The 23948-nt window shown below is 42.4% G+C and overlaps 1 protein-coding gene across 1 annotated transcript in view; it reads right to left on the reverse strand.

Moving 5' to 3' along the window:
• Positions 1-23948, reverse strand: part of LOC126251911 (zinc finger protein 239-like) — an 81633-nt gene that overhangs the window by 50543 nt on the left and 7142 nt on the right. Inside the window, exon 3 of the mRNA XM_049952642.1 lies at positions 6146-6409. Coding sequence (XP_049808599.1) covers positions 6146-6409 — 264 coding nt within the window. The remainder of the gene's footprint in view (positions 1-6145; positions 6410-23948) is intronic.

Below are 23948 nucleotides of genomic sequence, written 5' to 3' on the forward strand. Positions count from 1 at the left end.
GGCTCCCTGTAGGCGATGCTCAACAACACTAGTACTGGTGGAGCAGTGCGAAATGCACAAGTCGTCTGCATAGAGAGAAGGTGTGACGGACGGCCCTGCAACTGCTGCTAGACCATTAATGGCCACTAAAAATTGAGATACACTCAATACGGAGCCCTGTGGGACCCCATTTTCCTGGCTATGGAGGGAAACTAGGGGAGGCACCAACTTGCACACAGAAAGTACAAAGTGACAGGAAAATGTGGATAAAAATCGGGAGCGGTCCTTTGAGACCCCATTTGTATAATGTGGCAAGGATATGACGACGCCAGGTCGTGTCATACGCTTTTCTTAAATAAAAAAAAGACGGCAACCAGGTGTTGGCATCTGGATAAGGATGTTCGGGTGGCAGACTCAAGGGACACAAAAGTTGAGTTGAGCTGATTTGGGGGAAGAGCCAAACAGCGAGGTCATCTGTCTCATCAGATTAGGGAAGGATGGAGAAGGAAGTCAGCCGTGCCCTGTCAAAAGAACCATCCTGGCATTTGCCTGAAGCGATTTAGGGAAATCACAGAAAACCTAAATCAGGATGGCCAGACGTGGGATTGAACAATTGTCCTCCCGAACGCGAGTCCAGTGTGCTAACCACAGCGCCACCTCGCTCGGTCAGGGCACAAGATTATCAGTGGTAGAGCGAGCCTGGAGGAAGCTGCCCTGACATGGAGCCAGCATACCATGTGACTCCAGGACCCAACCCAACTGCCGACACACCATACGTTCCAGCAGCCTACAAAGAACATTGATGAGGCTGATGGGCCATTAGTTATCCACATTAAGCGGGTTTTTACTGGGTTTGAGCACCGGAAAGATGGTGCTCTCCCACCATTGTGACGAAAAGACATCACCAGATGTGGTTGAAGATGATGAGGGTATGTCACTTGTAGTCAGATGAGAGATGTTTAATCATCTGACCGTGGATCAAAAATGGTTCAAATGGCTCTGAGCACTATGGGACTTAACATCTGTGGTCATCAGTCCCCTAGAACTTAGAACTACTTAAACCTAACTACCCTAAGAACATCACAAACATCCATGCCCGAGGCAGGATTCGAACCTGCGACCGTAGCAGTCGCGCAGTTCCGGACTGAGCGCCTAGAACCGCTAGACCACCGGGGCCGTGGATCAGATCTGGCCCAGGAGCTGTGTCAGGGCAATGTGCAAGGGCACTGAGGAGCCCCCACTATGTAAATGGGGTGTTATAGGGTTCACTGTGGCGTGTAGTGAACAAGAGGCTGGGGGGGGGGGGGGTAGTTCTCCGGTGCAGAGGCTCGAGCATAGTGCTCAGTAATCGTGTTTGCGTCAGTAGATAACACGCCATTTATGTTAATGGCAGGGATACCAATTGGGGTCTGGTACCCAAAAACATGTCTGATCTTCGTCCAGACTTGGGCTGTTGATGTATGGCATCCAACGGTCGAGACGTGTCTCGACCAACACTCCTGCTACTGGCCTTTGATAAGCTGGTGAACACTGGCACAGAGCCACTTCAAGGTTATGAGGTGCTCCAGGAAAGGGTGCCGCTTATGCTGCTGTAGGGCTCGCCGAAGCTCCTTAATAGCCTCAGCGACTTCCAGCTACCACCAAGGGACTGCCTTTCACCGGGGGCACCCTAAAGAGCGAGGGATCACGTTTTCTGCAGCAGTAACGATTGTTGTAGTCCCGTGCTCAACCATCATATCGATGTTACCTTGTCAATGGTGACCACAGAGGATAATGTTTCCCAGTCTGCCTTGTTTAAAGCCCATCTGGACAGGCGTCCATGGGCCTGACACCGGGGCAGTGACAGGAAGATGGGGAAGTGGTCACTACCACACATGTCCTCATGTGCTCTCCAGTGGATAGATGGGAGAAGTTCTGGGCTGCAAATGGATAAATCAATGGCCGAGTAACTACCACAAGCCACACAGAAATGTGTGGCGGCCCCAGTATTTAAGAGGCAGAGGTCGAACTGAGACAGTAAAGTTTCAACATCTCTTCCTCGGCCAGTAAGCACGGTGCCACCCCACAAGGGGTTATGGGCCTTAAAATCTCTCAATAGTAGGAAAGGTTTAGGGATTTGATCAATCAGTGCAGCTAATACATTCAGGGATACTGCACCATCTGGAGGAAGATGTAAATTGCAGACAGTTATTTCCTACGTTGTCATTCTGACAGCCACAGCTTCAAGAGGGGTTTGAAGGGGCACAGTGTCACTTCAGACTGAGTTCACGACATAAACGCAAACTCCACCTGACACTTTATTATAGTCGCTACGGTTCCTGTAATATCCATTATAGCCACAGAGGGCAGGGGTCCGCATTCCCAGGAACCAGGTTTCCTGGAGAGCAATGCAGAAAGCAGGTGTAAAGCTGAACAGTTGCCGCAGCTCAGCCAGGCAGTGGAAAAAACTGCCACAATTCCACTGGAGGATGACGTCGTCATGAGTCACCTGCTGCCACTGCCTTATAGCCTGAGCAGTCTATATCCATCGAGTCTGAGGGTCCGGCAAGATCTATGTCCTCAGCAGACGCCAGAATCTCCACCTTATCCCCAGACGCAGAGCTTATAGGTAGCGGTGGTGCAGGTGCCACTGCAATTTCAGGACCTTCTTTTTGGACTTTTCTCACTGCTCCTTGGGTTTCTCTGGCTGGGAGGACTTCACTAAATCAGTCTCCGGGACTGATAAGTGTGAAGCCCTACAACCAGCTGCTTTTGGGCACTTCAGCCACTGGTGGATGTCATCTCTCCCATTAACAGAAACCTGGAAGGGAGTGACCCAAGGGACCCCTTCTTTGCAAGAGGAGCTGAAGAAGACTTAGGATTCTCCGGCTGAGAAATGGGGACTGGTGTCCCCAATGGTGGCGTGGGGGGGGGGGGGGGTGGCACAGCTCCCGAGGTTGGTGGTGTGGCAGCAACAGGGGGAAAGTGCCCCCCACCATCAAGGCGGCAGGTGCAGCCTTCTGGCTCAGAGCTGATTGGAATTCACGGAACTGATGGGGCTACAACTGTTCTCGTAGCAGCTGCATATGAGGAGGTCATAGCCACAGGATGTAGGCGCTCATATTTTCTCTTAGCCTCAGTGTAGGTCAGTCGGTCCAGGTTCTTGTATTCCATGATTTTCCTATCTTTCTGTAAAATCCTGCAGTGTGGCGAGCAAGGTGAATGATGCTCTCCGCAGTTGACACAGGTAGGAGGTGGGGCACATGGATTATTGGGATGTGATGGACGTCCACAACTGTGACATGTGACGCTGGAAGTACAGCGGGAAGACATGTGGCCAAACTTCCAGCACTTAAAGTGCCGCATTGGGGGAGGGATATATGGCTTGACATCACAGCAGTAGACCATCACCTTGACCTTCTCAGGTAAGGTGTCACCCTTGAAGGCCAAGATAGAGGCACCAGTGGCAACCTCATTATCCCTCGGACCCCAATGGATGCGCCACACAAAATGAATACCTCGTCGCTCTAAACTGGCGTGCAGCTCATCATCAGACTGCACAAGAAGGTCCCTGTGGAAGATAATGCCCTGGACCATATTTAAGCTCTTATGTGGCCTGATGGTAACAGAAACATTCCCCAACTTGTTACAAGTATGTGACTGGGCAGAGGATGCTGTTTTTATCAATACTGACCCAGATAGCATTTCGGACAAGCCCTCCACTTCCCCAAACTTTTCCTCTAAATGCTCTACAAAAAAACTGTGGCTTCATCGAAACAAATGAGTCCCCATCAGTACTTTCTTGCATTGTACTGAGACTCTGAACACTTAGAGACTGCTGGTGTTTAATCACCAGCAAGTGATGACGTGGTATGCTTCATCGCGCGTCATCTGCCCTGATGCCCCCCCACTCCGACCACGGGCCCTCCTCATGGGCACCACCGAGCTGCACCAAAGGCCACCTGGCAGGATGGCCATTGCTGGGAGTCCCGATGCCCCAGGGTGACAGGCACCCTGGCATGGGTGGGGAGTTAATGGCGCAGGCATCAGCAGAACAATCCCTGTGTTGTCAGGGGGCTACAACCAACAGGGTACATGGTGGCCTCACCACAACGGACTGGCTACCATGCTGGATATCAGGTGCAAAGAAGTCCACGGTCATCATCGGCACAAAAAGCGAAACGGCATTGTGCATGGTGGAAAACGCAGTCCGACGACGAGAAAGTGGGCTAAAAATCTCAAGGCACGATGGACACGATGCACCATGTAAGGCGCCCTTTCCCAATTGGCTCGCTCTTCAGGAAAATTTTGAAAAATGGAGGTCAAACCCCACAGGGGATCATCACATAAAGGCCGAAACATGTGAGACTTCTTTTTGTCATCCTGTACGACAGGCAGGAATACCTCGGGCCTGTTCTAACCCCTGGACCCACAGGGAAGGTCTGAAGGAATAAACATGTACTACTGTAGTGGGTGTTGGTTTTGTACGGAAGTTGGCTACTGTAATGTGTTCACTAGGCTGTTCATACCAGTTTTTCACAATTCCTATTTTATTATTCTTTACTAAACCTGCTCTTTCATTACCCTTTTCTGATTTTGTGTTGTTAACCTAGTACTCACAGAACAAAAAATACTTTTCTTCCTGTCCCCGCACTTCATTTATTCCCATTATATCTAACTTTAGCCTATCCATGTTCCTTTATAAATTCTCTAATCTATCCACCTATAAGGGTTATAACATTCCACAGTTTGGCACGCAGAACACCAGTTTTGTTTTTCCTTGTAACATCCTCCTGAGTAGGCCTGCCCAGAGAGCCAGATGAGGGACTATTTTACCTCTAGAATATTTTACTTATGAGGGCACAAAAATCATTAAGGCACATAGCAGAGCTGCATGTACACAGGAAATTGAACAGCTGTAGTTTACCCTTGCTCTTAGCAAGGCATTTTAGTTAATGTTACATAGCCAGATCAGTTTATTACCCAGACTGTTGTCCATAAAAGTACTGAAAAGGTTTGTTGCCTCTTTTCAGTAATTGGTCTAGTTTCTTCAATGATAACCCTCCAAGGTGGTTGCATCCACAGTTTCTTGTATCTTTGAGGCGTGCATGCCCCCCACCTCAGCAAGATTCATTGTTTGGGAAGGGATGTACCAAATAGATTCATAAATAAATATTGTGTTGATTTACTTTATTTTTGGGAGGATGGAATACACTGCATAAAATAAAGACATGTTTGCTTATGAGAAGCTTTTGTGTGTGCAGCTGAGCATTCCTTAGCCTTTTCCAATCCTCTATTGTACCTTTGGCTGAAGTCTCCTTTTCATGTAAATTACTCTGTAGAGAACCTGGGTGGAGGGAGGAGGTGTTACGAACCTTGATAAATACGATGTACTACATTCCACTGAAGCATCTAAACATTTGCAGGCACAAGGCAACTTCTGAAGTTGTGAAGGATGCAATATCTCACTGTTAGAGGCAAACACTTTATACGTGGAGCTTCCAAACTGTATAAATAAGAAGTCATTTTCGCATGGCATAAAAGATAAGAATGAGGAAAGAAATTTCTAGAACTACTGCGCAAGCCACGGTGAACTGCATAGCAGACAGTACGTCACATTGTGTCAGTTATTAGTGTTTGTTCCTGGTCCATTCACGTATGAGTACGAGAAGAATCAGTGTTTGAATGGCTCTGTGTGTGCGTTGACATATATTCCTAGAGTCATCATTTCAAGCCAATTCTTAAAACTTTGTTAATAGAGTTTCTTGGAATAGTTTATGTCTATCTTCAAGAGTCTTGCCAGTTCAGTTTCTTCAGCATCAATATAACACTCTCGCACAGGTCAAACAAACCTGTGACCATTCATGCTGGCCTTCTCTGTATATATTCAATATCCCTTGTTAGTCCTATTTGGTATGGGTACCACACACTTTAGCAATATTCTAGAATGAGCCTCTACTGTCACTCATTTCCTGTAGCAATAAGGCATCTGCTTACATTCATGAGTGTCACACATCAAAAATCTCCTCTGTGTTGATAGGTAGCAGATGACACAGAAACTAAAATTCTGAGTAGTGACCATGTCTTACAACATAACTGCTAAACTAAAATTATTCAAAACAAAAGAAAATAATAACTTGGAATTGAAATATTTATTATTGGTCAAGAGTTATTTTCGAGTACTGACCTTACCACAGTCTCGACAAATAAATGGTTTTTCACCAGTGTGAGACCGTCGATGTACTACAAGATGTGATGAGTACATGTATGACTTCCCACATTCCTTACACACAAATGGCCTCTCTCCTGTATGAGTACGGCGGTGATGTGACAGGTGCGATGACTGTGCGAAAGTCTTCCCGCACTGTTGGCATGTGAAGGGCCTTTCACCTGTGTGTGTCCTTGTGTGTACTGCTAGGTGAGATGAATAGCAGTACGACTTCCCACATACCTGCAAACACAAACAATTAGAATGGCGAGTCAACACAGAAAAACAACATTCATTGTAATTCTGTATTCTCTCTCTCTCTCTCTCTCTCTCTCTCTCTCTCTCTCTCTCTCTCTCTCTCTCTCACACACACACACACACACACACACACACACACGCGCGCTGAAGTTACTAGCCAATGCTAGATCAGCAGAGGGGGGTTCCACGGCTGACACTTCTGCGTGGGGGACAACAAGCGGACTCCCGCCTCATGATCGACTAAACTACTGATTACACCATTCCAGGCCACTGATCCTGCTCAATATGTCTTAATGTGTCCTTCAACAACAGTCAGCAAATGGAAATGGGATTTAAACCACCAGCAAGTCATCACAGCTGAGTCACCCTATGACACAGCCTGTGTCAGTCGTCACTGAATCTATGACACTGCCTTCACAGGACCACAAACCAATGACTGATGCCCGACTATCCAACCTGGGCAAAGAGATGTCGTCTTGCTGCCATACTACCACCCCATCCTAAGGTCGTCAGCCGCCATTCACCAGCATGCTGTGGTAGCTGGGCCACTGCTACTCCCCACGAGGAGTGCTGCATTGGCACAGCTGAGGGATGGAGATCAGATGGTTCGAACCATATTTGTTAGTGTATATTGATAAAGTGATGTATAAACATATTGGCTGCCCTCTTTGCCTTCTCCACTACCAACCTCCAATAGAGAAACAGTCGCCCACTCCTATGCTGCAATAAAAATTGTTACAATATTTTGTGCCAGAATACCAGCTGGAACTGTAAATGGTTGTCCAATGGGGCATTGAAGTGAAAGATGTGCAGCAGCAGCAGTGGTGGTGTTCTGTGCAAGTTTTCATGTAAGTGACAGAACAAAATGTTTTATTTTGGGCCTGTTTCATTGTCTCTGTCCTTTCCTGTCTATTTTGATTAAACTATACACTTGCGGTGGCAGTGCTGAGCGAAATGGCTGTACATGAGAAAGCAACAACCCAGGAAACAATTCAAAATCTACTACATGATGTAGCTAAGGCTACAGCTGACTAGGTAGTTAAGGTTAGAGATGACAATGAAGTTTTGTGTAGAGGGAGAAAGAATGGAAGGCCATCTTCTGTTGTGTCTTCACCCATCCTTGATTCTGGTATGGCCTCATTGGTGATACTGGGATCTGGTGAAGGTAGTTTTGTATTTACAGACAGTTTGGACACGGATGTGAAATTAGGGAACTGGAGTGATGAACAGTCGTTAAGTGTAGTTCATTTAAAATCAGTAGGGAATGCCAAGTCATACATTATGTGCAATGAGAAATTGCAGGACGCTCAGTGTTTCGCAGACTTTCAGGAAGGGTTAGTGGACATTTGTAGTAAGAAGAACACCTTGCAGCATTACTGTGAATAATTTAATGATGTATCGCAGCAGCAGGGAGAGTCAGTAAGAGTTTTGTGGACCATATCAGGCAAATCTTTGTCAATGCCTATGAATCAATGAGTGATGACTGTGCCAATAAAGCCACTTTGCTGGAAGCAGAACAATGTGCACGATTCATTTCCGCAGGGCCTGCCATCTGAAATGTTACAGAAAGTAAGCATGGAGTTTCCAAGAGACCTGGATGAAGCAATGACAACTGCAGTAGCTTTAATTCTGTCCAAGACCCATGGAGAAATGGGTATCCCTTAATGCATTGATAGACTGTTACAGGTATGGTGCTCCAGGACACATTCAATGTTTCCATATGAAAGTACAATTTCAAAGGTGGAGCAGCACTCTCTTCAAAAATGTTGAAACGCACATAGATGGCCAAATCAGTGCAACACTTGCCTTCTGCGTTAAACGGTCTGTGGGGTAATGTGACCACTGTGCAACGCTCCCAGTAAGTTTTGACTATGGGAGATCCTCGTGCAAAATCAAAATGGTTCAAATGGCTCTGAGCACTATGGGACTCAACTGCTGAGGTCATTAGTCCCCTAGAACTTAGAACTAGTTAAACCTAACTAACCTAAGGACATCACAAACATCCATGCCCGAGGCAGGATTCGAACCTGCGACCGTAGCGGTCTTGCGGTTCCAGACTGCAGCGCCTTTAACCGCACGGCCACTTCGGCCGGCTCGTGCAAAATCAGTAACAGACATTTCTCTATTTAGCTATATAAAGGAAAGGTCTTTTAAGTTGTTTTTGGATACAGGATCACAGGTAATGGTAGCTGGAGGGAGAGACTTCTGAATGTGCGCAGAAGTTCTGCTTTTCGTGGCTACGTCATCATTCTGGGTCTGGACTTACCGAATAAACATCACATTAAAGACTATCCACAGCAGTGCACAGCAGACCTGTAAACAGCTGAGCACAAAGGATGAGGAGCCACGGACTACTGCATTGCGGTAAATTACTGATGGTCACAGTGGAAACAATACACTGAGGACTTCATAAAGAGCTTCATCCATTGCATTCAAAGATTGTTCATAGAGTGTTCGCAAATACAACTGCAAAGCCTGCATGAATAAGATAAACCTTTTACTAAACATAATCATTTTTTGGATGTACTTGGCCATGACTGCCATAACAAACCAACAATCAGACACAGTGGCTCACACTTTCATTAACCACTGGCTATTGAAATTCGGCACACCGGAAGCAATAACAACAGACCAATGCACAAACTTTATGTCTGAATTTTTTAAGCAGCTATCTCGACTACTGCACATTAAGAAGTTACAAACTTGCCCTTCAAGTGAACAATAAAACATGAGAGAGGGCATGGGACATTGAGCAAAATACTAAGTTATTATGTGAATAGTAGCCACGATAATTGGGACACCCTGTTATTGCATGTCATTAGTGCGTATAATTCAAAAATCCTCAAAAACACATATCTTTCACTCTATGAGCTCATTTTTGGTAGAAAAACGTCCTCATATTTTGAATTATGTCAACCTATTTCCAGGGGAGGCTGTATCCTACATTCAGAACTTTACTGAAAGGCTAGGCTAAAAGGAATAAGGTGTCAAGTGAAAAAAGGACACAAAGAATCTTGAAAGACAGGAAAACATTCACAATAAAAAAAAGCAAAATTATCTAAGTATCACACTGGACAGTGAATTATGTTGTATAACCCTCATGTTCTGATGGGTAACACAGAGAAATTAATCCTGAAATACTAAAGACCCTATCACGTAGTCTAAACGACATCCCCAGTTAATGTTAAATACAACTCCCTGCCCAAACCACAGTTGTCCATTGAGTAGAAACTGCCCATTTCAAGGTGGGCTGGAAGCTCTGCTTCAATTGCTGGCACTCCTTCTGAAGGGGGAAGGGACTCTAGTAAAGAAAGCATATGAAAAGGGTAGAAAATGACGCAGAGTGTACCCGAGATTGTTCCACCACGTTCATACATCTTAAGATCATGAGGTGAGTTGAATGTTTGTAATTATTGATCAGTTTGAATTATGCCTATATTCATGTTGCGTTATTCCTACAGGAACGGTTCGTGGAGGACATTTGCATATAGGAAATTGGTTATAGAACTGTTAATAGAACATTAGTTTGTCTAATTTAAATAAATTGTTTTGTTTTATATGTAGCTGGTATAGAAGCAGCTAAGCAGACAGAAAGTGGGTTGGTAGCGAGTGAGTATATGTGTGACATGCTTTGGTGTGTAGCCCTAAGGGTTGAAGGTTCTTTACAACTGATGTTTTCTTGGTTATTTCAGCCATTTAAGATGAGGGATTTGAGGAAGTACTACTCTCCACCGTTGAGCCACTGGAGTGCTGAGCCAGGTAAGTCACTGTTTGCCCCACGTTTTGCTCTGAGAAGCCCACAACTAAGGTCAAAGAGGTCATTACCAATAAAACTGAATGTTTTCAGAAGATAGGGTCACACTGGCTGAACTGTAAGTACTGAAAATGATAGTAGTCATTGCCACCTTCTGTGACCAAGGACATTTTGGCAGTGCCCAGCACATGAAGCTACAAGGTCAGGGATTGCTAATGAATGGTACACAATGCGACATTTCAGATCTCACTTTCTGGTTACCTGCCACCATTAACAGAACCGAAACTCTAAACACCAGCTACTCATTAATTCATCTTCCGGACCTACCTTTCAAAATCCTGCCCAAGGAAAACCCGTCTTTCCTAAACAACATGTTAGACGCACTTCTTCTAGCTACACTGCACCAGATGATAGCAGCACAATATGATCATGTGACAATGGAACATCTACTCAACCACATCAGGAAACATAAGAACAAATGAAGAGATCAATTCAAAACCATAGGGATTAGCACAACTGCCGTTTGTGTAATTCTGAACATAGTGAGTATTGTGTACTGCCACCTCGGATGTAGAATTGCCCAAATCCTGTCCTTACCTTCCTTCAGGCAGCGGATCCACAACAATACAACAGTCATCCCAGTACCAGTGAAGAAGTGAATCAACCACAGTGAACATTAACAAATTGTGAAAGAAAAAAGGGTGTAGAAACTCATTGCTTATGCACTGTAAGAGGGGAAATATCGTACCTACTGTAAATATAATGAAAAGGAGGACACGGCAAAGTCTTATTCAAGCAATGAATACATGTGAAAGTGTCTGGTTAGTCAGACCAACAAAACCAGAATCCAGAAGACTAGATTAATCCAAGGAGGGAGGAAATGTAACAGCTCAAATACTGAGAGCCAGTACCACAGCCCAGCAACCTAAGTCAGGCCACAGTTGCTCGCCAATGCCCTGCCAGCTCAGCAGCATCAGCAGACACAGCTTCTGTAGTCAGAGCTTTCATGTTAGGAATGTCACACCGACTACCTTTGCACGATTGATCAACCCCCTGAGTGCGCTACACCAGTCCATCGACTGATTACAGATATTCTGACACGGCCTCGTTAAACATGATCTTCAGCACATGGAAATGGAATTTAAACCACCAGGACCAGCCCCTCAGCAAGTCTTAACAGCCGGGCTGTTCAGCCTGTGTCAGTCATCACCTCATCCATGACACTGCCTCCACCAGCATGTGAATCAACGAGTACTATCTTTAGTGTTCAACCCAGGCACAAAGACATTGGCTCACTGCTACACCACAGGAAACACTTGTGTCGACACACCCATACCCAAGTACTGGGGACCGAGGATCACCACCCATCATCTGTAGTCTGTTTCAGATGTCCTGAACTGCATCTGTTTGTGTTCATTAATAAAGTGTTCAATCAACTGACTGCTGCCTTCTTCACCCGCTACATCGCCAACCTCCAGCTGAGAACCATTCACCCACTCCTACCCTGCAGTAAACCGCGTTACACAATTGTATTGTGGCACACACTGTTAATGTATATTAATGTCCTTGAAGACAACACTGTAATAACCTCAAACTCTTCACAGACGATGTAATTATTTATAATTAAGTGCTGCATGAAAAAAAAAACTGAACAACAATTCAGTCTGATCTTGACAGGCTTCCAGAGTAGTGCACAGACAGGCAACATACTCTAAGTGTCCAGAAATGTGAAATTGTGCACATCACAAAAGAAAACAAAAATGGGTAGTATCCTAATACTACAATATGAATGAGTCACAACTGGAATCCATCAGCTCACATGTAGACTTGGTGTTACAATTTGTTGGGATATGAAATCAAAAGATAATTTGGGGCTCAGCAGTACATAAAGTATGTAGAAGACTTTGCTTCACTGGTAACATATTTGGAGAATATAATCGGCCTACAATGGAGACTGCTTACAAAACACTTATCTACCCATCACAGAATATTGTTGAAATGTGAGAGACATGTAACAAATAGGTCAAATGAGGGATATTGAATTTACACAAGGAAGAGCAGTGCAAATGGTCAAAGGTTTGATTGATCCAAGAAGATGCTTGAGAAACTGAAATGGCAGGCACTTCAAACTATTTCACAAAGTCCTATTTATGAAGTTTCAAGAACCAGTTTTAAATGACGAGTCTATAAATTTACTACAGGACCCTATATATCGCTCTCTACGGATCATGAAAACAATGTTAGACTAGTTACAATGCATGAGGTCATGCCTTTAAGTGATCATTTTTCCTGTGCTTCATACATGGATGAAAGAACTGGTACATTGGGAAATCCCTTTCTGTACATTTCACAGTTGCCTGCAGAGTATAGACGTAGTTTTTTTTTTTTTTTTTTTGCTGCATCATAACTGTTCACCACAAGGACGGTTAATTCTTCCTATTTTCTACGACTACTACATGAAGTCGCATGGCGACAAGTGGGCGGACAGAGTTTGGAGATACAACACCCAGTCAAATTGTATTTAGCATCCTTCAATAAGCAAAGAAATAAATTTAATATGTATCCTATTGTGTTAATAGCAGTTGTATACACAGAAATGTACAAAGAAACCTTGTAATACTGTAAGAAAAATGTACAAACAAAATGCTTTTGTCATAAGAGGTTGTGATTTATATCCAACAAAATGAAGTAAACTTGCTCTTATTTGGCATACTAAACCTCTATCAGAAATGTTAGGGAGGAACTCTGATATAAAAAACCTTGTATGGTGAACACTCCAAGTCAGCAACTAGCAATAAAATGACACTAATTTGCACAAATGCCAGTACCTCGTCAGCAATGTCAAAATTTACTGTACACACTATAATCAAATTTTGGACAGGTCATTGTCAGCAGTTATAGCGCATTCCGCCAACACACAATCTGAATGCAGCTGGGTTGGAAGTGAATTCCAATCCATGAACACAGCTGCGAATTTGTGTACACTCTGTGTATTTTGAACTGGAAGGCTAGTTTTAGATGTTTGGTGGACAGAAATGCCACTCCACTTAACATTCATAAACCTATTGTGCTGAGAATTAGAATAGAATGGAAAGGAAACAAAAGAAGATGTGAATGATGAAGCAACATGAAGTCACACTTCCCCTGAAACACCAGGCAAGGAAAGAAGTTTTGCTGGATGGATAACTACGAAGAACATATTCCAGCAAGATGTAATCTCTCAACGTGTGTGGTTATTATCAAGGTAAGTAATAACCCACTTTTAATAAAGACAATTTACTGGGAGCAAGATGTCTCTTTGAAATTATCTTCGCAAGCTTGTTTTTGGCGTTAAAACTTTTGTCCTTAATGTTTCATCATCAACAGAAATGACATAGTAGCTCAGAAATGCCAGTTATCTACTGTGAGGAGCATTTCATTTGAAAATATCATGTGGCTTGCCGAGTTGTGGGTTACTGAATGACGCATGTTGAAAAAAGACTGCACAGATCACACGGCCAAAGGAACAACTAAAACATCAGGCAAATGTACTAGAATACTTGGGCTTCATGTTGGTTTGGCTTCTGGCTGTGTTCGAAACTGCTTATTGCTGTGTTTTTCCAAAGTGACTCATGGTGTAATGAATGCCAAAATTTCCATGAAAGAGGCTCTACTTTTCTGCTCCAAAATATTCCTCAGAATTCAAGAACAGCAATGGACATGTGTCACACCATTCCATTATGTATCAAGTTCCAACAATGCAGTGGAGGAAAGCAGATATTTTATTTTTGATATGGAAAAGTGTTGCATTAGAGGACTCTGAACCTAGCACAAATACAGCAGAGTTAAGAGAACTTGTAAAGATGTCCCAGCCAAAAATCCCACACTTCCAGTTCGACGAAATGAATGAAGTGCATAGCAGAATTAGGCTTCCTTTCTTTCATGCACTATCAAATCTGACTTATTTCAAATCAGCCCAAGTGAAAAGTAATGTAACATTGTTTCTCTGATAGCTGGGTAACAACAAAGCACCAATTGCAGTAGGCAAGTGGTAGGTGCATTCTGGCAGCAATGTTCCCCCTCAATCATTCTCCACAAAACTGCCAAAATTCCAAGTTTTTTTTAACCTCACTATAGTGTCCCTTTGAACTATGACTATGAGAGGGTGTACCGCTATTCACCTATTCCATTGATGTGTCATTTTCTCCCACAGAAGATTTGTGTGTGCATGGAATTAGCTCAGACGTGCCCAAGGAAATGAAGTACAACTAAGAATAACCAAAACTGAATCCGAAAGTGACTGCCCAACAACAACAACAAATACTGCATATTATCACAATGTTGTCACTTACAGTTTTCATATGTACTTATTTGAACATCTGAAACATACTCAGCACTTCAAAAATGAGAATGGAAAGTACATGAAAAATATTAAGCTCAAACAATGGAAACTCTCGGGCTGGAATATTAACAGTGTATGGGAAAGATAAATTGCAACTTGCCGTAAAGGTGACACATTGAGTTGCAGACAGACACAGATAAAAAACACTTACACATTAACTTTCAGCCACAGCCTTCATCAGAAAAGGACACACACACACACACACACGCACACACACACACACGCACGCACGCACGCACGCACGCACGCAAGCAAGCACACCTTACGCAACACGTGACCACCATCTCCAGCAGCTCGGGCTGGAACGCAACTGTCACATAGAACTGAAGCAGTAATCAGGTGGTGGTGGTGGTGGTGGTGGGGAGGGGATAGCAGTGTATGGGCCATGTGGGAGAGAAGAGCACTGTGCAGGTACTAGACTTCCAAAAGATGCAGTGTTGGGAGGCTGTGGGGGAGAGATGGAGGGAGGGGAAACGGAGTGAGAAAGGAGAGGAGCAGGAAAAGATGCGGGGGTGAATTGGCAGCACACAAAGAGTGTGGGAGATGAGAATAAGTGACGACAGCACAGAGGGGGTGGAAACTGTTGGGTGGAGCACGTGGGGGCAGTATGTTACTGTACGTTGATGTTACCTTAGGTGGAAGCCGGAATAATTTCAGTAACATGCTGTCCCCACACCCTCCATCCAACAATTTCCACCCTCTCCTTCCTATCACCTCCTCACTATTCTTGTCTCCCATCCTCTGCCAAAGCCCCTGCCCATCTTTTCCAGCTTCTCTCTGTTTTCACTCTATTTCCCCCCCCCCCTCCTTTGCATCCTCACCCCACAGCTCCTCAATGCTGCACATTCTTCTCTCACTCCACCCATACAATTCTATTGCTCACCCTTCCTCTCCAAATCGCTGCTTCCACTCTACAAGACAGTTTCATTCCAGTCCGAGCTACTGGAGATGGTAGTCATAGATGAGAGAAATGTGCTTTGCTCGTTTGTATCAATGAGTGTGAGTGTGTGTGTGTTTTCTATTTTTGATAAAGGCTGTGGCTGAAAGCTAATGCGTAAAGGTCTTCTAGTTGTGCCTGTGTGCAGGTCAATGTGTCATCTTTCGCTAAGCAGCAATCTATCTTTTCCTACACTGTAAATATTAAGCTCAAACATATCAAACATTCATGTTTAAAAATACAGTATTGTTATCATACCACAGTAAAAACTTGTGGACATTGTTGGCAAAATGTTCCATGCAGCCTCCAGATTCATGGTAATCCTTTCTACTGCAAATATGCCTCCAAGTTAATTTGTGACTATCAGTATCCAGATTCACATGGTAGAGGTGTGGGCCAGCAGTTGCAGGAAGTGTTGGGGATTGAGTACCAGGTCATCAGCATTGTGAAGCCTAGTGCAGAGTTGGCTCAGATGACTGACAGCAGAGGGGAATTATGTAGGAATTTTACAAAGGAGGATCGGTTAGTGACAGTGGGTGGAGCAGGAAACAATCTCGATACGGACGGCGAATATGATGTAGGTGGTGACCTGGTAAAGATACCTATTCAAACTGGTGGTGCTAATGTGCATTTCCTGCAACTGCTTCAGTGTCATGATCGACCTCATCTTAATGCGGCTTTTAGGCGCTGATGACGGAGGGCATGGGTCACATTTTCGTGGTGCCAGTTGGGTGTATCAGTAGATCAGTTTTCACTAGGCATGGCCTGCACCTCAATAGGTATGGGAAGGGGAGACTGGCGAAGTTTATAGGTTACAGTGTAGTGGAATCACTTGTGGAAAAATTCCTGTAGTAGTTGGTGTTAGAGGTGCACTTTTTTTTAGACTGAAGTCAGCTGATTAGGTATACCTGCTTAAAGGCAGTCCCTCTAAGGGCTCACCTTCAGAGGATGTCATGTTTCCAAGTAGAAAAGGAATTACCATAATTCGTAAAAATATTAGATGTATTAGAGATAAAGTTAGTGAACCCCTTATAGATGTTGACTCTGAAATTATTGGTATATCAGAGCACCACTTAAGTAATTTGACAGTTCAGAGGCTTCCATTACCAGGATACAGATTAGTTGGCTGTTTTTCCAAGGAGTTCTTTGCGGAGTGGGGGAGTGGCTACCTACGTAAAAAACATTTGGGTCCATAGATGTATTACGACACTGCATTGAACAGATATCTGAATGTTGTGAAACTAAACTTCTAATTGTTGCTGTTTCTATGTCCCCTAACTCTGAATTCAGAGCATTTCTGCTCAAGCTAGAGAGGGTTCTTGATTCACTTTGTAGGAAGTATGAGAAATAAGTTGTGTGTGGTGACTTCAATATAAAAATTTAGTGTACGATGGTGCAAGAAAAAAGATGTTAGTAGACCTCAATTCATATGATCTGATGCACACTGTGTTTTTTTCAACTAGGATGCATGGGAACAGTAGCACAGTCATAGACAATATTTTTATTCATTCTTCATTACTACACGGGCATTCTGTTAGTAAAAGACCATGATGCACAAATTTTAACACTAAAAGGCTTTAACAGTGAATTTTTTAAACCTCGTTAAGGAACAAGAGTGGTAGGATGTTTATAGCACAGATAACAAAGATGATAAATATAATGCTTTCCATAACACATTTCTCATGCTCTTTGAGAGTTGCTTTACATTAGAATGTTCTAAACAGGGTACTAGCAGTAATAGGCAGCCCAGTTAGATGATTAGTGGGATAAGGATGTCATGTAGAACAAGGTGCGAATTATATCAAAATGTTAGAAATAGCCACAATCAAGCTACAACAGCCCATTACAAACAATATTGTAAGGTGCTTCAAAATGTTATTAGGAAGGCAAAGAGTATGTGGTATGCAAATAGAATAGCTGATTCACAGGATAAAATTATAACCATATGGTCAATTGTGAAGGAAGTGTCTGGTCAGCAGCATAAGGTCGACGATATGAAGTCAGTTCGTAGTAAAAATATTTCTGTTAGTGATATATCACGTATATGTACACTTATTTAACAATCCTTTTCTGAGCATTGTTGGTGCATTAAATAAAAATTTAGTTTCTACATAAATCATATAACTTTCTCGGAAAATGCCTTTCTGAGATTGATGTCTGAAATACTCCTGTGTGATACAGACAAGGGGAGATTGAGTCAACAATTTAATCACTGAAGATTAAGGACTCTCATGGTTATGATGGAGTCCCTAGCAGAATATTAAAGTACTGTGTTGCACGTGTTACCCCTGTATTTAGCCATATTTTTAATTTTTCCTTTAGGAATGGTCAATTTCCTGAACACAAAGTACTCAGTAGGGATAATGTAGACAATTTTAGACCTATTTCAATGCCATCAGAGTTTGCTAAAGTTATTGAAAAGGCTGCATCTTTAGAAGTCTTAACAACTGAAAATGCTATATTCTCTTTTCTCTGTGAGGTACTGGATTGATTAAACAAAAGGTTTCGAACGCTAGGCATATTTTTTGAATTAACTAAGGCATTCGTGTTGATCACAAAATATTGCTCCAGAAGTTGGACCATTATGGAATACGGGGAGTAGCTCACAATTGATTCACCTCTTACTTTAACAACAGACCAGCAAAAGGTCATTATTCACAATGTTGATAATGGTCGGAGTAGGGTACGGTCAAATGCGCGGTGCCCCAGGGATCAGTGATGGGGCCACTCCTGTTCCTTATTTATATAAATTATATGCCCTCTAATATTACCGGTAATTCTGAAATACTGTATGCTTATTTTCATTCGCTTATGTCGTTGTTGTTGTTGTTGTGGTCTTCAGTCCTGAGACTGGTTTGATGCAGCTCTCCATACTAATCTATCCTGTGCAAGCTTCTTCATCTCCCACTACCTACTGCAACCTACATCCTTCTGAATCTGCTTAGTGTATTCATCTCTTGGTCTCCCCTCTACGATTTTTACCCTCCACACTGCCCTCCAATGCTAAATTTGTGATCCCTTGATGCCCCAGGACATGTCCTACCAACCGATCCCTTCTTCTAGTCAAGTAGTGCCACAAACTTCTCTTCTCCCCAATCCTATTCAATACCCCCTCATTAGTTACGTGATCTACCCACCTAATCTTCAACATTCTTCTGTAGCACCACATTTCGAAAGCTTCTATTCTCTTCTTGTCCAAACTATTTATTGTCCACGTTCCACTTCCATACATGGCTACACTCCATACAAATACTTTTAGAAACGACTTCCTGACACTTAAATCAATACTCGATGTTAACAAATTTCTCTTCTTCAGAAACACTTTCCTTGCCATTGCCAGCCTACATTTTATATCCTCTCTACTTCGACCATCGCCAGTTATTTTGCTCCCCAAATAGCAAAACTCCTTTACTACTTTAAGTGCCTCATTTCCTAATCTAATTCCCTCAGCATCACCCGACCCTATTCGACTACATTCCATTATCCTCGTTTTGCTTTTGTTGATGTTCGTCTTATATCCCCCTTTCAAGACACTGTCCATTCCGTTCAACTGCTCTTCCAAGTCCTTTGCTGCCTCTGACAGAATTACAATGTCATTGGCGAATCTCAAAGTTTTTATTTCTTCTCCCTGGATTTTAACACCTACTCCGAATTTTTCTTTTGTTTCCTTCACTGCTTGCTCAATATACAGATTGAATAACATCAAGGAGAGGCTACAACCCTGTCTCACTCCCTTCCCAACCACTGCTTCCCTTTCATGTCCCTCTACTTTTATAACTGCCATCTGGTTTCTGTACAAATTGTGAATAGCCTTTTGCTCCCTGTATTTTACCCCTGCCGCCTTCAGAATTTGAAAGAGTATTCCAATCAACATTGTCAAAAGCTTTCTCTAAGTCTACAAATGATAGAAATGTATGTTTGCCTTTCCTTAATCTATTTTCTAAGATAAGTCAAAGGGTCAGTATTGCCTCACGTGTTCCAACATTTCTATGGAATCCAAACTGATCTTCCCCAAGGTCGGCTTCTACCAGTTTTTCCATTCGTATGTAAATAATTCGCGTTAGTATTTTGCAGCTGTGACTTATTAAACTGATAGTTCGGTAATTTTCACATCTGTCAACACCTGCTTTCTTTGGGATTGGAATTATTATATTCTTCTTAAAGTCTGAGGGCATTTCGCCTGTCTCGTACATCTTGCTCACCAGATGGTAGAGTTTTGTCAGGACTGGCTCTCCCAAGGCTGTCAGTAGTTCTAACGGAATGTTGTCTACTCCCGGGGCCTTGTTTCGACTCAGGTCTTTCAGTGCTCTGTCAAGCTCTTCACGCAGTATCGTATCTCCCATTTCATCATCTACTCCTTCCACCTTTCTGCTTTCCCCTCTTTGCTTAGAACTGGGTTTCCATCTGAGCTCTTGATATTCATACAAGTGGCTCTCTTATCTCCAAAGGTCTCCTTAATTTTCCTGTAGGCAGTATCTATCTTACCCCTAGTGAAATAAGCCTCTACATCCTTACATTTGTTCTCTAGCCATGCCTGCTTAGCCATTTTGCACTTCCTGTCGATCTCATTTTTGAGACGTTTGTATTCCTTTTTGCCTGCTTCATTTACTGCATTTTTATGTTTTCTCCTTTCATCAATTAAATTCAATATTTCTTCTGTTACCCAAGGATTTCTACTAGCCCTCGTCTTTTTACCTACTTGATCCTCTGCTGCCTTCACTACTTCATCCCTCAGAGCTACCCATTCGTCTTTTACTGTATTTCTTTCCTCCATTCCTGTCAATTGTTCCCTTATGCTCTCCCTAAAACTCTGTACAACCTCTGGTTTAGTCAGTTTATCCAGGTCCCATCTCCTTAAATTCCCACCTTTTTGCAATTTCTTCAGTTTTAATCTACAGTTCATAACCAATAGATTGTGGTCAGAGTCCACATCTGCCCCTGGAAATGTCCTACAATTTAAAACCTGGTTCCTAAATCACTGTCTTACCATTATATAATCTATCTGATACCTTTTAGTATCTCCAGGATTCTTCCATGTATACAACCTTCTTTCATGATTCTTCAACCAAGTGTTAGCTATGATTAAGTTATGCTCTGTGCAAAATTCTACCAGACGGCTTCCTCTTTCTTTCCTTACCCCCAATCCATATTCACCTACTATGTTTCCTTCTCTCCTTTTCCTACTCTCGAATTCCAGTCACCAATGACTATTAAATTTTCATCTCCCTTCACTACCTGAATAATTTCTTTTATCTAGTCATACATCTCTTCAATTTCTTCGTCATCTGCGGAGCTAGTTGGCATATAAACTTGTACTACTGAAGTAGGCATGGGCTTCGTGTCTATCTTGGCCTCTATAATATGTTCACTATGCTGTTTGTAGTAGCTTACTCGCACTCCTATTTTTTTATTCATTATTAAACCTACTCCTGCATTACCCCTATTTGATTTTGTATTTATAATCCTGTATTCACCTGACCAGAAGTCTTGTTCCTCCTGCCACCAAACTTCACTAATTCTCACTATATCTAACTTTAACCTATCCATTTCCCTTTTTAAATTTTCTAACCTACCTGCCCGATTAAGGGATCTGACATTCCACGCTCCGATCCGTAGACTGCCAGTTTTCTTTCTCCTGGTAACGACGTCCTCCAGAGTAGTCCCTGCCCGGAGATCCGAATGGGGGACTATTTTACCTCCGGAATATTTTACCCAAGAGGACGCCATCATCATTTAACCATACAGTAAAGCTGGATGCCCTCGGGAAAAATTACGGCTGTAGTTTCCCCTTGCTTATGTCGTATGGTATTATATTCTGGGGTAACTCTTCCCACTCTAAAAGGATGTTTTTGGCTCAGAAATGGGCGGTTTGGGCAATAAGTGGTGTAAGTCCACGAACCCCTTGACCCCTGTTCACGAGTCTGTGTATTTTGACATTGGCCTCTCAATATATATATTCCTTACTGTCTTTTATTTTTAACAATATTAGCTTATTCCCAAGAATAAGCAGCTTTCACTCTGTTAATACTTGGCAGAAATCAAACCTGCATTTGAATTGGACTTCCTTAACTCTTGTGCAGAAAGGTGTGCAGTATACTGCTGCATCCATTTTCAATAACCTACCACTCAAATTCAAAAATTTTAGCAGTAATCCATGCGCTTTCAAATGAAAACTGAAGAGTTTCCTCGTGGGTCACTCCTATTCTGTTTAGTTCCTTGAAAAAATTAAGCTGATTGTTGTTGTATTGTTAATTACGTTTACTTAAGCTTAAGGATTTACTTTTTCAGGTTCATAAACATTTTATTTTTATCTTATTACTTTTATGTTGTAATTTCACGTACTGACACATTCCATGACCTGAGAGATTTGCTCCTCAACTTGGTCCACAGAACTTGACATGTAAATAAATATATAAACAAAGTTTTCCCTCTTCTGTAAATTATGTATTGGTAAATTGTTTATTAAGTTATTTTATTACTGTATCTCTATCACCATTACTTGAAGTCCAAAGACTAACAGATATGTTCCAATTCAATAGAATCAACAAACAAAACACTGATGATGATACAAAAGACAGCAACAAACTACTAAGCACAGTTAAACCTTATTTCTGGGCTGTGCACACCAGTTCCAAGTAGTCTAATACAGTACTTTTCTAAATACTTAAAAAGTCTACGTATCAGCAGAGATAAAACAATAAGTATGGACACTATTCCTTGACAACAAAAAATATGGAGAAAACTGATATTACAGAAATCATATTTCCTGTTCAAATGTGACATTACCTGAACGCTTACAGAACACAGACATCACATTTGCCTGAATTTACACCCTATTTGCATTAATGCCTAAAATGCATCAAGAATCACAAACACAAAATAAAATAACTGTGGGAAACATCAGCCAATGTCAATGGAACAATTAGTGAGCAAGCTACTATAGTCCATCTTATTTCTTTTTAACAAAGTATACAGTAAATAAACTGTATTGTGTTATAAGTTACCACATGATAAACTGATTTGCATAATAGTTTACTTTACTGGACATGACCTGGGAGTCTGAAAGAAACCAGATAAATCTCATCAAAATAGTAAAAATCTACTTTTAACACTGCAGACAATAATGGATTGATTTTTCACATAAAAAGTGAAAAAGATGAGCTGGTTGCAAATTTATGCACAAGCAATACCACAATTACCAATACTTTTCTCTTTTTTCCTTAACATCTACATCAATACCCTGCAATTCACACTTAAATGCCTGGTAAGGGGTTCTTCGAAACACTTTCAGACTATTTCTCTACTGTCCCACACTCTAGAAGACAATATCTGTACCCTTCAGGCTGAATAAGAACATGCGAAATTTGGAATCTATAGATTGAAGGGGGAAAAGATTATGGGAACCGGGTAAAGATAACAAGCAATTCGCACAAGGGGAAGAGTTCATCAACTTTTTCACAAACAGCTGAGCTTGCAGTATCGAATAAGTTTAATGTGTTACCAGAAGTAGGCCACTGTTGAGTGCAGCAGACCTCTAGCAAAGAAACTCAGTGTAACTTGGTACCAACTGAGAGTAGAAAGAAGAGCCTTGCTGCTACATAGTAGCCACGGGAAGGATGTATGCCAGGTGGTACAGGACAGGAACAGGATCACAAGTATTGTGAAGCCATATGCTGCGCTTAGCCAGGAGACAGAAGATACAGGGAATTTGCGCAAATATTTTGGCACATAGGATCAGGTTATTGCAGTAGGTGGAGTGGGGAAAGTCTGACTAAGGACAGGAATTACAGCAATGGGATGACCAGAATGAAATAAGAATGGCAACTATACGCATAAATATGAGGTGATGGTGGTCCCACAGTGCCTTGAACAGCCCGAGTGAACACCGCCATCAGCTGTGTTAACACTGAGTTGAAGATGTTGCTAACTGAAATTAAATCAAATAAGATTGCAGTACCTGTTGCTATAATTGGGAGACGAGGATACACTTGACACGGCCTAAACCTGAATATGAGAGGGAACGATACATTGGCTGAGCTTCTTGCAGAAAACATACCGGGGAGGGTGGGAGCGGGGCGGTCGTGCACCATCACCTAAGCAAGACCTGTGTGGTTACCGGTGTCAGAGAGGTATCTTTTTCTAGGTTAGAGTCAGAATTCAGGCACTGTGATTTGAAAGAAGTCAAAATAACAAAACAGCCCTAAAAATGCTTAAGAATGCACAGAAAAGTAAGTTAGCTTATTTCATCTAAATATTAGATGACTGCATAACAAGGTACAAGAGCTTTCTGTGTGTTTCAAAAATTTAGAGTACTCTGAAAAGATAGACATCCGGTGCCTATCTGAGCACCACACAACCACAGGGTTAGATCAGTCACATACAAAACATTACATTCTAGCATCTTACTCAGGTAAGACTGATATATGAAAAGGAGTTGTTACTTATACTAAGT

Source organism: Schistocerca nitens, chromosome 4 (genome assembly GCF_023898315.1).
Source record: "Schistocerca nitens isolate TAMUIC-IGC-003100 chromosome 4, iqSchNite1.1, whole genome shotgun sequence".
NCBI classification, from domain to species: domain Eukaryota; kingdom Metazoa; phylum Arthropoda; class Insecta; order Orthoptera; family Acrididae; genus Schistocerca; species Schistocerca nitens.